The sequence below is a fragment of the Lupinus angustifolius genome, chromosome LG12, assembly GCF_001865875.1.
Source record: "Lupinus angustifolius cultivar Tanjil chromosome LG12, LupAngTanjil_v1.0, whole genome shotgun sequence".
Lineage (NCBI taxonomy): Eukaryota > Viridiplantae > Streptophyta > Magnoliopsida > Fabales > Fabaceae > Lupinus > Lupinus angustifolius.
The window spans coordinates 17,962,691-17,977,323 of record NC_032020.1 but is presented as its reverse complement, the minus strand read 5'-3'; the positions used below and the strand labels follow the sequence as shown (position 1 = coordinate 17,977,323).

Here is a 14,633-nt window from a genome sequence, read left to right as displayed (position 1 = left end):
CTGATAGTGAAATTATAACATGTGTCAATGTTTTATCATTTTCTATAAAAATATTTTTAAAAACAAACAAAATAACATACATGTAATATTTTTACTAGTCAAAGAAAATAAGTTATCTTATGATTAGATGCGTTATTCTCATAAATCTTATTCAAACAATTGATACCTATATTTTTTAAATCTTTAGTGCCTATGTTGATAATGAGTAGATGTTATTTAGCTTAATAAATCCATGAGAAATTTTTTAAAAGTTTTTCACAAAATTATGTATTACTCATGGCGTGTTTATACTTAATTACTATTATCACCTTAATTAATATCTACCATTCATTTTATATTATTTGTGTTAAAAATGTAATATCTAATTGTATACAATTTTTTTATATTTATTTAAAAATCAATTATAAATAGTAGATAATACAAATTTTCTCTAATTTGAAAGAGTGAATGAAATCATACACAATGATGAAGATATGAATTGTATAATTCTGATATTCATTCAGTGTATTTTAACTTTTCGCTTTTTATTGTGAGGGTTTTGGCTTGAGGAGCAACATTGTTCGAAACACAGAGTATGGAGGATAGCATGCAATTGCAAGTCTCACTTGACAAGCTTCCAATCAAACGTTTGGAATCCATTGAAGAAAATGGCCTGGAACGATTCCCTTCGTATGTTTCTCTTTCAATGTTTTCAATTTTAGCCACAACGTTGAACCCTAAATGTTGTATGTGTATTTTTGTTTCAGAGATGCGGATTACGATGAGAAGAGGCTCTCGCTAATAAGGCGAATTGATTTCGCTTGGGCTGTTGAGAAGGATGAAGAGAAGGACAAGAAGAAGCAAAAGAAGACTTCAAAGGATACTTCTACACCATGGCAATGGCAGACCATGGTTGAGAATTTGCAGGCCGCTCATCAAGAACTCTCTGTCATTGTAGATCTCATCAACACTGTTAGTACTCTTTCTTACAAATTAATCACTGTTTTTTGTGATCTTGTCCTCTTATTTTTAAGAAATTCGTCTAGTTTTGATTTTTAGGAAATTACTCTGAAATAATGGCATAGATATTTGGCAATTTGATTTCTGAGAAATATATGTAGTAAAGGCTTCATTTGGAGCATGGTATAGAATTTAAAACAAGTTGTGGCTTTAACATAATTATGTTAGTTTCATTCTATGAAGCACCAAAGATCTGTGTTGAGCTCGTTCATCTCCTTATCAAAATCAGAAAACCTTTTGTCACTGTGAGGAATATCCAAACCCCCATCCAGAGCTCCCTTAAGGTCATCAAACCCCATTTCCAGTTGTGGCCCTGATAAGACCAACATCAAGGTCTCCTTGTGTCAGTAGTTTCGGTTGAAAATTATTCTCGAAAAGCCTCTACATTCCCTTCATACTCCCCCAATTTAACTCATGTCAGTGTGTTGTACTTGTCCTGGTTTATCAACTGAGTCTTAGCTTTGTAGTCAGTCTTTCCACCTCTTCTCTTGAACTGCAATTGACACATCTTGATGTAGGCCTTTGACTTCCCGTGTCAATGTATGTATCCTTATTCACCATTTGTGTCCGTGAATGAGTTATGAATGCCAAACTTACATTGCCTGAGGAACTGAAGGTTATCAGTTCATCACGACATCTTGCCTCATTTGATCCTATTGAAAGTGAAACCTTTCATGTATAACCGAGTTCTTGACATTCTGGGTGGCAACTATGTTTAAAATATTGTCTAGGATTATTTTTATTCAGGTTGTTATTGTGTAAGCTGTGTGCAGGTTCAAAATATAGATTTTTGATGTTTTCTTTATTCTGTGCTTAGGTGGAAGCAAACGATGCAGTAACTGTGGCTAGTATGACAAGGCCAAAACTATTACCTAATGAGGCTTTGTCTGACCTGGCTGTATCTGCAGCCACCAAGCTGCAATGCTACTGTGTAAATATTATTTTATCTCATCTTTTGTACACTTTTCTTTATTTCCAGTTCATTTATGTTCGTAATAGTAGGGCTAAGAAAACTTAAGTTGCTTTGCTTAAAATTAAAGGAATGTAACTCAAAGCTTGGATCGATTGGAGTCTCTCATAGCCTGTCCAAGATAACCACACCTGATTTTAGCTTTTACTGTGAAATGCGATGATATTTTTGCACTAATTTTCTTCTATTTGCAGCACGTCGGGAAATACTTTAAGCAATCTGCCAAAGCTTTTGAACAGCAGGTTGCTCGGGAAGCCAGGTTTTATGGTGCTCTTATCAGGTAAATTTCCATTATTGACTTCTTAACATTAATACACATGAAATAACATTTTAAATCAAGATTTTAGATCTTGAGTTATGACATTCCATTGCATTCAAAAGCTGTCTTTTAAATACCTTGGTAAGTGGCTGTAACAATTTCATCAATGAATAAGGAAGCTCATTGTAGGAAAATGCCTGTTTACTAACTTACATCACCACCTATCACATTTCCTGATAAGCGGACAGGTTGCAGCAAAATTGGAAAGTTAAACGGCTACGTCAGGCGGCTATAGCTCCAGGGAATGAGGGCTTCACCTTTGATCTCTTTGATAACTCATATGACCAAGCAGCTATAGTCCGGTCATCGTCTATATCTACTGTTCGTGTCAATCATGATGCAGCTGGAATGCTGGCAATAGACATGTCTCCCAATTTATGCCACTCTCTCCAATTTGGTTTTGTCAGTGCCCAATCAGATCATATACAGATGAAATCCAATGAAAACAAATCCCACTTTTCAGATGAGCATCATTTGGGAGAAACTGACAAAGAATCTTTAAGTGATGAAGAGTGCATTAAGAAAACACATTTGCTCCTTCGTGGGGCACATAAAGCAATTTTCAATGAGCAGGTATGGTTGCTATTTTATTATTTTTTATTTGCTATGTCTAGTTTGTCCAATTTTCATGCTTTGATAAACTCCTCGTTGGTTTATTGCTTTGGTACTTTTTCTTCCAGGTGTTTGACCTGGTGAATCGTGAAGCATTTAACTCATCTGTGGGTGTCAGTGTGACTGGAATACAGGAAAACTATTTGCAATTAAGCTTAGGCCAGGGAGTCTCTGTGTTCTTGTCACTTGTTTCTTCTGGTCAAGATCATTCCACAGTTGAAGGTGAACTCACCAATAATGGAGAAAATTCAATTTTAACTTTGGAAGCATCTGATGGAATGAGTCGTGATGCCAAACAAAACACCCTTAAGAAGAAAAGCCAGTTTTCTAATTCTACCTGCTATGAGATTTACATTCAACAGGTTTTTCATGAATATATATTTGGAAGAGGCAGTGAAAAGCCAATTTCCCCTGGCAATCGTTTATCTGGTGTACAGGCAAAGGACGGATCCAGTTTTCTTGGTCATTTTTTTATGTCTTTGGCTCATAGAATCTTTTCAAGAAAAGTTCTCGCAGAGCTGGAAAATGTGGTATTACTCTTTTGAATTTGACTTGTATGCTGCTTGTGAAATAGACGTTTTGTTAGTCAACCTATTTGATATCTGCAGGTATTCAAGGTCCCATATCTGGAGCTAATTTCAAACCCTACATGGCATTCTCGATCATCATCATGGACACTCTTCATGGAGGTTCCTCAGTCTATTCTCCATGGTCGCCAAATAAAAAATCCTGATTATTATGTGAAAAATGGTATCAAGCGTCAATTTTGGACTAAGGTGGTGGTAAATGATGATTGCATCAATGTCAAAGCAGAAGGTTCGCCTAATGTGGCAGGCCTATTCAAGGGAAAGTGTGAGGAAACCCACTCAATAAACAGATACAACTGTAACTTAGCTGATCTTCCTGTGATTATTTTGCAGCAGGTAAAACCATGAAACTGAGAAAAAATTGATGTCATTGCAATAATTTTCTTATTCGTGAGCCCTGCACCAAATATTGTATGCTTATTCATGCAACTGATATCATACAGGTTGTAAGCCAGATTATTAATTGGCTCTATCAGGAGGCCTTGATGGTTGGGATAAAAGCAAGCCGGGACTTCTTATCCTTATCTTTTGAGCTGGAGCAAGGTGAAACACTCGGCTTGGTCGCAAATGTGGATCCTGAAGATAGTAAAGGTTGTATATCTTGGTGGTTGGTCATGGAGGATAGTTTTGCAGAGGAGCAAAAGCTTCATATGAACATCACCGATGCTGCATCTGAATATAGGAAATTCCTAGGTCATTTGTCACTTGATTTGTTATACGCAACCCTAATGGACTTAGTTGGCTTATGTAGTGGTGGTGGTCAATGAAGTTGTTTTCATGTTTTTCTTGCACTTTTCATGTAGGCATATTCATGGTCTCTTTGGCAACCATCAAATTATGCTTTGATATCTGTGCGTTTTTGTTTGATGGCTTTTCTTAATCTAAGCCCTAAGCCCTTAGGGCCGAGGATAAAAGGGCCAAAAATAGATATCTATGCATATTTAATATTACAAGAGATATTAAAGATAGTTTCCAATGCATTGTTACTATATTTTAACTCTTTATCCTTAGCCCTACATGCTAAAAATACATTTGGTGCCCCTCCAATAAGATTCTCCTACATAGTTCGTGACCCCTTCCCATCTTCTTCTAACTCTTGTCCTTGATTATCATGTTTCAACAATGTTAAGGGTTTGTTTTTTTGTAAACATCATTCATGATCAGAGTGATTTGAAGTTTCTAACCCATCTATTCCTCATGGTTCAAGTGAGGAATAGTACTGACATAGGTGAAAAGTTTCTAACCCATGTTGATGATTGATTGGTAGCTGCTGCTATGTGGTTTGAAGTTTTGTTTTCAAGTAGCATGCTGTAATACATGCTTTGCTTTCCAAAATTTGGGCTAACAGTAAGAGCTAAAAAAATCATTTTCATTTTCAATTACACTAGCTCGGAGGGATGGTAATGGGGCTGATCTTAGTTGCTAGAAGTAGATATATAGGACTTGGGAATAGTGTTAAGAACCCCCTTCCCCCATAAAAAGAAACCTTTTTTACTTTGTTTTCTGAGTGGATGCATCTCTTAAACTATGGGTACACATCTGCTGTCCCAGAAATTGTATCACCGCATGTGCTATCAACTGTGATTGGTCAGAAAAATAATTAACTATTAATTTTTGAACTTAAATAGATTTTTTCAACCAATGAAAGGTAGTGGTACATGTAATGGCATAACTTGTGGGACAACAGATGTGCTCCCTTAAATTATGAAGGGTGATCGCATTTAGAGGCTCTACTGATATGGTATTTTGTCCATGTAATTCATCTATTCACTTTTTGTTTGAGCCAGAAACATGCATCATGTCACATTAGGAGGAGTATTGTTTTGTTTTGTTTCCCTTCTCTACGGTTGATGATACAGCATTGTCTGTGAGAGAAACATTGCTCCTTTTCTCCCATTTTATGTACTAAAGTAACTCTACTTGGATGGTTATTGGCATTGGCAAAATTGGACCCCTTTGGAATCTTGACAAGACCAAAGTTTTCAGTACCATATGAATATGTTCTACCCAGTTTCTGTACATTCTAGGCCTTTTCTTCATTTGATATGCCATTAATTGGTCACTTAGCTGCCATTAATTATGATTGCTTGTAAATAAACAAAGCAAATAGGATTTATAGCTGAGTTATTCACTTATTCCAATTGAGGATTGATCTGCAAGCTTTGGTATCAAGCAATTCAATCATCATGTAACTAGTTTTGTCATCCAAATTTGGATCTCTTTTATAGCATCCATATATTACTCTTGCTCTCTTTCTATTTTCTCTATTTCATTAAACTTTCTCTTTTCTCCATTAGGTTAGATATTTTTTTTCAAAATTGACAACAATAATTCCAATGGCAATAGAAAGATTTTCTAGAACTTTAACTCAATTGTTTTTTGTACTGCCAAAAGTATCCTTTTTCGGGGTGCGTGACTATCTCTCCGAACAAGTGTCGCTCTCAGGAATCGAATCATTAACATTTTGGTCTTTCTGAGTATCTAGCAGATCCTTACACCACTACACCAAATGCAACGAACCCTTCAACTTGATTGTTTGTCCCAATTATTATAAGACTTCATTATCTTACCCATGAGAAAAATGCTAAGAATCTACACAGAGAATGACTGTTTGAACGTACAACCCCTACAACACAAGGGCCATGCCATTATTGATAGTGAGGCACTGAAAATGACTTCGCTTTTAGAGAATGGGATGAAAGCAATAGCTATTTGTGATTGTGACTACTTAAACTCAGCTGCAAACTCTGCATCTTACATCGTTTTATCACAAATACTTTTAACTTTTATTTGTTAAGGATGATATTGAATACAACTTTTTCCAAAATGATAAGATTGAATTATGGAGCTTTTTGGAGGATGCACATGGCCTTACGTTGGCTGGATTGTTAAGTTTCTAACACTAAGAATAGGTTCAAATGAAATGGACAATTTAGGTATATATCTGATGTTACAGAAGGTGGTTAAGTTTTTTCATTGGACCCTCCATGATAGAATTGGTTACAATTTACATATGCAATATATCATCATCCATGGTCTATTGTATTGTTGTGGTTACATTGTGTTTACAGAAACTATGATTTATTATGAGAAAATATGGTCAATATACTAATATTGTGGTTGCGGAAATCGCTTAAATCATAATATTGTGACTGCAAGCTCGAATTTAATGTATTGTATATGATATTTTATTATATCATTCAGATGTACTTTGCAAACTACTATGATGGAGCATAATGATGAAAGAATTGATACTGAAAGTGGGGTTTAATCAATATCATATTCGAGTAGCCAATTTGCTATAAACTTTTGGTGACTGTGAGTAAAGTTTTTTTGCACAAAGAAATACGGTTTGGTGGGTCCAATTTAGTTACGTCATGTAATTGAAATTATTGCTTGAAATGGGAATATAAAAAGGAGATTTTCTGCATAATGGTCATGAATTGGAGGTTGGAAAATTATTATATTATTATGGATTAAGTAGTATCTAGCTGGAAAAGCATTTCATGTCAAGGATCTTGCATGAGGTACTAAATCCTAGTGATGTGGAAAAGTATGGTACACAGTCAAGAACCATATCTTTTCAAATAAGATAGTGTGCTACACAAATATGCCATTATATTGGGAATTAACGAATTGGGAATTTGGAGTCCCTTACTATGGTTGAAGGTAATTATATCATTGTGTAACTTCTGCATAGAGTTATTTGTAGAGCAGGGAGGCGTGGGATGGAGATGATATGTCCTAAATAGTGTCTCACTTCATGTCTCAAGTCAATCAAAGTGTTCAATTTTATTATCTTTTGCTTTTAAATTTTTTATTTTATCCATGTGTTAATATATGATTGGTTTGAGGCAAGAAATATGACACGGTTGGGACAGGTGATCCTCATCACCTTTGGCATTGTTTCTAAGAGCGTTTTATCGTTTTTATGGTCCTACCAGCTTGAACCAGACTAGTTTCTGTCTCTTCATATCCCAAATATACAGGATAATTTATAATAAAAAAGACATGATGAAAGGATCTTGCATGGTTAATATTATTAATATATATAAGCAAAATCTAAAGTAAAGAAAAATATTGTTGTAACACAAGGGGCAAAAACGTGTGCATGTATGAAGTTATTATAATAATGCAATCAGAATCAGAATAACTTTGAGTGCAGCAAGGAGAAAACAGGTAACTCGGTGGTAAATCCTACTGCATGGCCCATTTCTAATCATATCACCTACCAGCAAGCAAGCACATCACAATTACCAAATTACCCTTTGGTGGAGTAGGAACGTGATCATGCAAATGGTAGCATACAGTGTAATGGGTCAAACAAAACACATATCCTCATTATTAAACTAATACAATTTGATCAGAAGTAATTTTAGTCACACACTGCTCATATTATTTTCAACAGCACTTACCCGGTCTTATAATGGGGAGCACGTAAGATCATGGAATAATATTATTTGGGTGGTTTTTAACTGTACAAATATCTGGATTTTCTCTTGGGAGAGCATCATATAAATATAATTTGTACCGTATTTTTTGTGTGTCAAAAGATACATCATTTAAGAAAAAGTATATTTTTAAATTATTTATCATTAAACAGTCTTTGTTTTTCTTTAGTGGGGGTTGTTTTCTGTGGAGGTGGGGGTATATTTTTTTTGTATCTGAATATTTGTCTGTCACTAGTCACATGTATTATGCAAATGACACAACTTCACTAACTTTTTTGTCATGCCAATATATTTTCTCACATTTTTTTTAATAAGGAAATAATTATTTCTCTTTTTAAGATTCGTGTTGTCCCTTTCAACAAAAAAATGGTACAATACGAGTTGTAATTAAGAGTTTTGACTTCTACTCCCAACCTACAAACAAAACCAAACAAGTGCTATCTTCCAACCCAAGTTGTAAAATGTTCTTGTTTTCTCCAATCACCAGCCACCAATGTGTCATCACTTTTTCTTCTCTCCCCCTTTAATGGGTTTTGCTTTCCTTTCTTTTTCTCAATTTTCAACTTTTCTTTCTCATTTTTCTCTCTTATAATAAGTCTTACCCTCTCTTGTTCTAGTTCTTTTGTTGAACACACTCTTGTGCCGTTGAAGTGATGGGCCCTAAACTCCACTTTGATGTTTTAATGGCAAGAATCAAAGAGAGGGGTCTCTTTATCTCTTTCACTGCTTTCCCTTTCCCCCTAATTCCTTGCTGTCTCGCATTTTAGGTTTTCCCCCTTTTAAAGTCAGAAAGATAACATTTTTAGGGCATTAGATTTCACTTGATTTTTATAGGGTTTATGATATTTCCTCATTGATGTCCATGATCATGTTATGTGATTGTGTTCTTTGAATGCTTCTTCCCCTTGGAGTTGGAGAATTATAATTCAATTTTCCTTTTTTTGAAAAATCAATTTTCAACTAAGTGAGCTGAGAAAAAGGGTTTGTGTTGGACTGTATTCTCTTGAATTTCATGTTGGGCATGTCGTTTGAGGGATAAAGACTTGATTTTGGAGGTGTAAGTAGTGAGTTATCTTTGAAGCAGTGGAGCCCGGAAAGATGGATAGAGTTCTTCAACCTCCTTTGGTAATTTGCTTATATGCTTCACTTTCCATTTTACTGGTTTATAAGCCATTTCATGTTTAGTTTATGAGGTAAACCAATGCTATTGCTAAGTTAGTTTGACTTCCCTTTTTGGTGATCCAGGATTGAAATATTTGATGTGGGGAACATCCAACTATGATGTTAATATATCATTGTTATTGGTGCAATTGTTGAATTTTACCTTGGCCTAATGTGTTGTTTCGAAATAGCTTCACATTTTTTTTATCTAATGATGTGTGATGAAGGGAAGAATTACGAAGTCGATGCTTTTATATTCTGGTTGTTTGACATTGTTTATGTTGAATGCCATTAGCTCATTATTCACTGATCATTTCTTCTGATAATCATCTATGTTCTATTCTATCTGTTGCAACCTCCCCAAAATATGGGCTAGCTACAATCTATCTTTGTCAGTTTTTTGGTATCACAGGGACAGTGTTGCTATAGGTTTTTGGGTCACAACAGATGAGAAAATGAATGACATGGGCTTGTTTTTGATTGGGACAATATTTTGAATAATTCCATTTCCACACTCACAGTAATTTTGAGGCCACTTGTGCTTTTTCCTAAAAAGTTGCGTTGAATACAATCTTCATTCTGAAATCTTTGGTCCATTGGACATAAAACTGAGAATTACAAGGGAATCAAATGGGTGAGTTGCTTTCTAATGTAGACCAGTCAATTCTCAAGCTTGAGATCTGTGTACTATGGCATATTATGCAGCCATGGAACTTGATGCAGTTCTCATTACATTAAGACCTTTAAGTTCCTTATTGTATACCAAGTCATGCAGGTCATTTTTCGTCAAAATGTCATAAAGCTTATTACAGAATTCATTTCTAATTGTAAGTAAACATGATGCAATTGTTGGTTGTATTAAATACTGAGACATAGATGATGTCTCATGTTTTAGTTCATAAATCATAAGTTCAAAGAAAAAGGGTTGTGCTTTCATTTTAGCTTAAAAAGTAGCTATGCAAGTGTTACATCTCATGTGTTTTATGCAGGTTGATTCAACTGCATGTTTATGCAGAGTAGATACAGGCCTGAAAACTGTTACTGGAGCAAGAAGGTATGTCCCTGGGACAAAACTCTGTCTTCGACCTGACATTAAATCATCCATTCACCCAACTAGAAACAAGCCGACACGTGGTGACAGAAGCCGCAATCAATCCCCACTACTTCCAGGACTCCCCGATGATCTTGCTATTGCTTGCCTAATCAGAGTCCCACGGGCTGAGCACCGTAAACTTCGGCTAGTCTGCAAAAGATGGTATCGTCTCTTGGCTGGTAACTTCTTTTACTCACTCCGCAAGAATCTTGGAATTGCAGAAGAGTGGATATATGTTATTAAAAGAGACCGTGACGAGAAAATCTCATGGCATGCTTTTGATCCTGTGTGCCAAGTATGGCAGCCCCTACCTCCTGTTCCTAAGGAATATTCTGGAGCTCTTGGTTTTGGCTGTGCTGTTCTCAGTGGCTGTCACCTATACTTGTTTGGTGGGAAGGACCCACTAAAGGGATCCATGCGACGTGTTATTTTTTATAATGCTAGGACAAATAAATGGCACCGTGCTCCAGATATGCTTCGCAGGCGGCACTTCTTTGGCACCTGTGTCATAAACAATTGTCTGTATGTCGCTGGTGGGGAGAATGAGGGTGTGCACCGGTCCTTGAGATCAGCGGAAGTCTATGATCCGAACAAGAATAGGTGGTCATTTATTTCAGATATGAGTACTGCTATGGTGCCTTTCATAGGTGTTGTATATGAGGGTAAGTGGTTCCTGAAGGGACTTGGTTCTCATCGGCAGGTTTTGAGTGAGGCCTACCAGCCAGAGACTGATAGCTGGTACCCTGTTTTTGATGGAATGGTTTCGGGATGGAGGAACCCAAGCACTACCCTTAATGGACAGCTCTATGCCTTAGACTGCAAGGATGGGTGCAAACTTACGGTTTATGACGAGGCTACTGATTCATGGAGCAAGCATATTGACAGTAACATGCATCTGGGGAACTCACGTGCCATGGAGGCTGCTGCTCTTGTCCCACTCAACGGGAAACTTTGTATCATCCGCAATAATATGAGCATTTCTCTGGTAGATGTTTCAAAATTTGAAGATTTGAAAGGATCTTCTGCTGAACATTTATGGGAAACAATTGCCGGGAAAGGGCAGTTCAAGACCTTAGTCACAAATCTATGGTCTAGCCTTGCTGGGAGAAACCGTCTCAAAAGTCACATAGTTCACTGTCAGGTTCTTCAAGCATAGCAGTTGTGTAATGTTGAATAGCCGGTGATGACCTTTGGTTGCGAGTTTATAGCTTTTCATATAGCTATTATCTGTATATGAGAAGCTAAGCCAAAGTATACTAGAACACCATGGTGCAGCCTACTATTGCATTTCGTGATTTCATCTCAAACTCAAGGGATCATGTTCATGGCACGAGGTAATACATACATGGGATGTTTTTGCTATCATATGGTACTACAGATATTGATACATAGTTGTTACATTTTAAGAATTTAGTAGGTTTTTTAGCTCACATGGTTTATTATTAGCTTGTGATTCGACACGATGAAGATGGCAGGGGAGAAGAACAAACAAAGCTAGTTAAGACTCAGTTTGGTATTCTCTTAAAATTGAGGGTGAACAATTCCAGAATTAGTATTGAATATATACCTTTGATATAAAAGTTATCTGTGAATTTTTTACCCTCATCTTCTGTAATGACATCCAAGTCACTAAATATAAACTCTTGCATTGCATACATATACTTTATATTACCTTCTACAAATGGAATTATGACCATACATGTTTACTAGGATGCATTTCAAAATTGAGAATCACTGCTTTAACCATCAATTTGTGGGTTATTAGTATAAAAAGAGAGGCAGATTATAGATTGGTGGGTGGTTTCACCTAAATTTCTAGGTGCTTAAAACAATTCAGTATGAACCTAAAAATGTCCTCATGTTATGTCAACAATGTTCTTTTTAAGATTGGTAAATGTTCTTTTAAGTATTGTGATGTTTACATTTACTAACTCAGCCACAAACCAAAGGAATTAATTATATGTGTGTTTGGTGCCTATGCTTCCGCTAATTTTTTGTCTCCATATGGATTATTACTAAGAAAGGGTCATAGTTGTATATTAGTAGTTAGGTGCCCTTCAACTAATATTCTTTTTTGGGGCTTGTGATTCGACACGATGAAGATGGCAGGGGAGAAGAACAAACAAAGCTAGTTAAGACTCAGTTTGGTATTCTCTTAAAATTGAGGGTGAACAATTCCAGAATTAGTATTGAATATATACCTTTGATATAAAAGTTATCTGTGAATTTTTTACCCTCATCTTCTGTAATGACATCCAAGTCACTAAATATAAACTCTTGCATTGCATACATATACTTTATATTACCTTCTACAAATGGAATTATGACCATACATGTTTACTAGGATGCATTTCAAAATTGAGAATCACTGCTTTAACCATCAATTTGTGGGTTATTAGTATAAAAAGAGAGGCAGATTATAGATTGGTGGGTGGTTTCACCTAAATTTCTAGGTGCTTAAAACAATTCAGTATGAACCTAAAAATGTCCTCATGTTATGTCAACAATGTTCTTTTTAAGATTGGTAAATGTTCTTTTAAGTATTGTGATGTTTACATTTACTAACTCAGCCACAAACCAAAGGAATTAATTATATGTGTGTTTGGTGCCTATGCTTCCGCTAATTTTTTGTCTCCATATGGATTATTACTAAGAAAGGGTCATAGTTGTATATTAGTAGTTAGGTGCCCTTCAACTAATATTCTTTTTTGGGTGCTATATTTGTACTAATATTCTTTTTTGTTGGCTATATTTGTACTAATATTCTTTTTTGTTTGCTATATTTGTACTAATATTCTTTTTTGTTGGCTATATTTGTACTAATATTCTTTTTTGTTTGCTATATTTGTACTAATATTCTTTTTTGTTGGCTATATTTGTACTAATATTCTTTTTTGTTTGCTATATTTGTACTAATATTGTTTTTTGTATGTTATACCTATACTAATTTATAATCCACTCAAATAATGGAGTGACAATTACCTAAAAATTAACATGAAAAAATAAAATGATATAATACTTGTATCCTTTAAATATAATGATATGATACTTTTATACTTAAATATAAATGTAAAACCAAAAACTTATGTAGTGATCCTCTTTATCTTCCTTACACTTCTATCATATGAGTATCAAATAATTCTTATATGACACATACCTAACGCAGCATCTTTTGAAACAACCTATTAGATAGATACCAACACATGAAAATTCAAATTAAACCAATTTAAGTCTTGAATATTAAATAAGAACCTTATAATTCCCTCATTCCGTAAAAAATCAAAATATAATATTTTATTTTTTTGGTACTATCAATAGTATCTTCTCATCCTAAAGAATTAATTTCTTTTGAGGTGTGTGACTACCCCTCTCAACAAGTATTGGCTCCAAGGAATTGAATCATTGACATTCCTAGATTTAACATAGTCTTACATTAATAGACTAAACTTTTTTGTATGTTAATTTCTTTTATTAAGAGAAAAAAAATGGTATATCACACTCATTTATTAATATGTAAATTAATATTATATATGTCTATGTAATAATAACTCTTTTTGGAATAATCATATTTGTCAACTATATTTTTACAAGAACAAGAGATATAAATTAGTTTAATTATACATTTTCATATATTAACGTGAATCATAAATGTGAGATAAAATTGTTGTTCAGCATTGAAGTGAAAAACAGATGAGTTGTAATTTACGGGAAAATGCAAATAATTTGTGGTTTAATTATGGACAAAATTATTGTCTATAAATGTGGGTGTGCTATATATTAACTTTTTTAGGATCTTCTCTTAGATTTATGAATTCGTAAGTTTTCTAGTAACAATATAAATAAAAAAGTGCAAATTTTATGTTTTAGTTTTTTAAGAAAAAGTTACTCGTCTAACAAAAGAAAAATATTCCATTTTAATCTTAAATATGGAATAAAAGTGCATTTTAATCTTATATATGGGATAAAAGTCCATTTTAAATATCAATTTGAATCATGTAGCAAAAGAAAAATAAAATATATGAAAAACTTCTAGAAATAATAAATACAATAATGTCAATATTTATATTTCAATATTTTGTTCCAATATGGAAGTTCATGAGAGTATCACAATTCACTCTTATTTAATATAACATTATTTGGAAAGATTAATATATAAAAAATAAAAGGCATATTAGAAGAAAAAACAACAACTTTTTAGAATAGAGATATTCCATATTTACTATTCTAGTTGTTATTTTTGTCACCAATAAAAACAGACATATCATTAAATATTTTAATAGCTTATTTTTTAATTTACTTTTCAATGTGGTAATTGTTTTTTATTTGATGACAAATATAATGACATAAAATAGCGGTGTACAATATTTTTATTCCAAATGTAGTTCTTTTAACTAATTGAAGAAATAAAAATGGATGATACTTTTAATTTTTTTAAGCAATC

General features: G+C 34.2%; 2 protein-coding genes across 2 annotated transcripts; both read left to right on the top strand.

The window, feature by feature from the left end:
* Positions 512-4,337, top strand: LOC109362707 (mediator of RNA polymerase II transcription subunit 17). Its single transcript, XM_019608693.1, has 8 exons — positions 512-669; positions 747-951; positions 1,817-1,930; positions 2,164-2,249; positions 2,477-2,861; positions 2,969-3,430; positions 3,509-3,823; positions 3,931-4,337. The coding sequence occupies exons 1-8, from the start codon at positions 575-577 to the stop codon at positions 4,252-4,254; spliced, it is 1,986 nt and encodes a 661-aa protein (XP_019464238.1). The 5' UTR covers positions 512-574; the 3' UTR covers positions 4,255-4,337.
* Positions 8,335-11,847, top strand: LOC109362778 (F-box/kelch-repeat protein At1g55270-like). Its single transcript, XM_019608799.1, has 3 exons — positions 8,335-9,063; positions 10,089-11,370; positions 11,534-11,847. The coding sequence occupies exons 1-2, from the start codon at positions 9,037-9,039 to the stop codon at positions 11,346-11,348; spliced, it is 1,287 nt and encodes a 428-aa protein (XP_019464344.1). The 5' UTR covers positions 8,335-9,036; the 3' UTR covers positions 11,349-11,370; positions 11,534-11,847.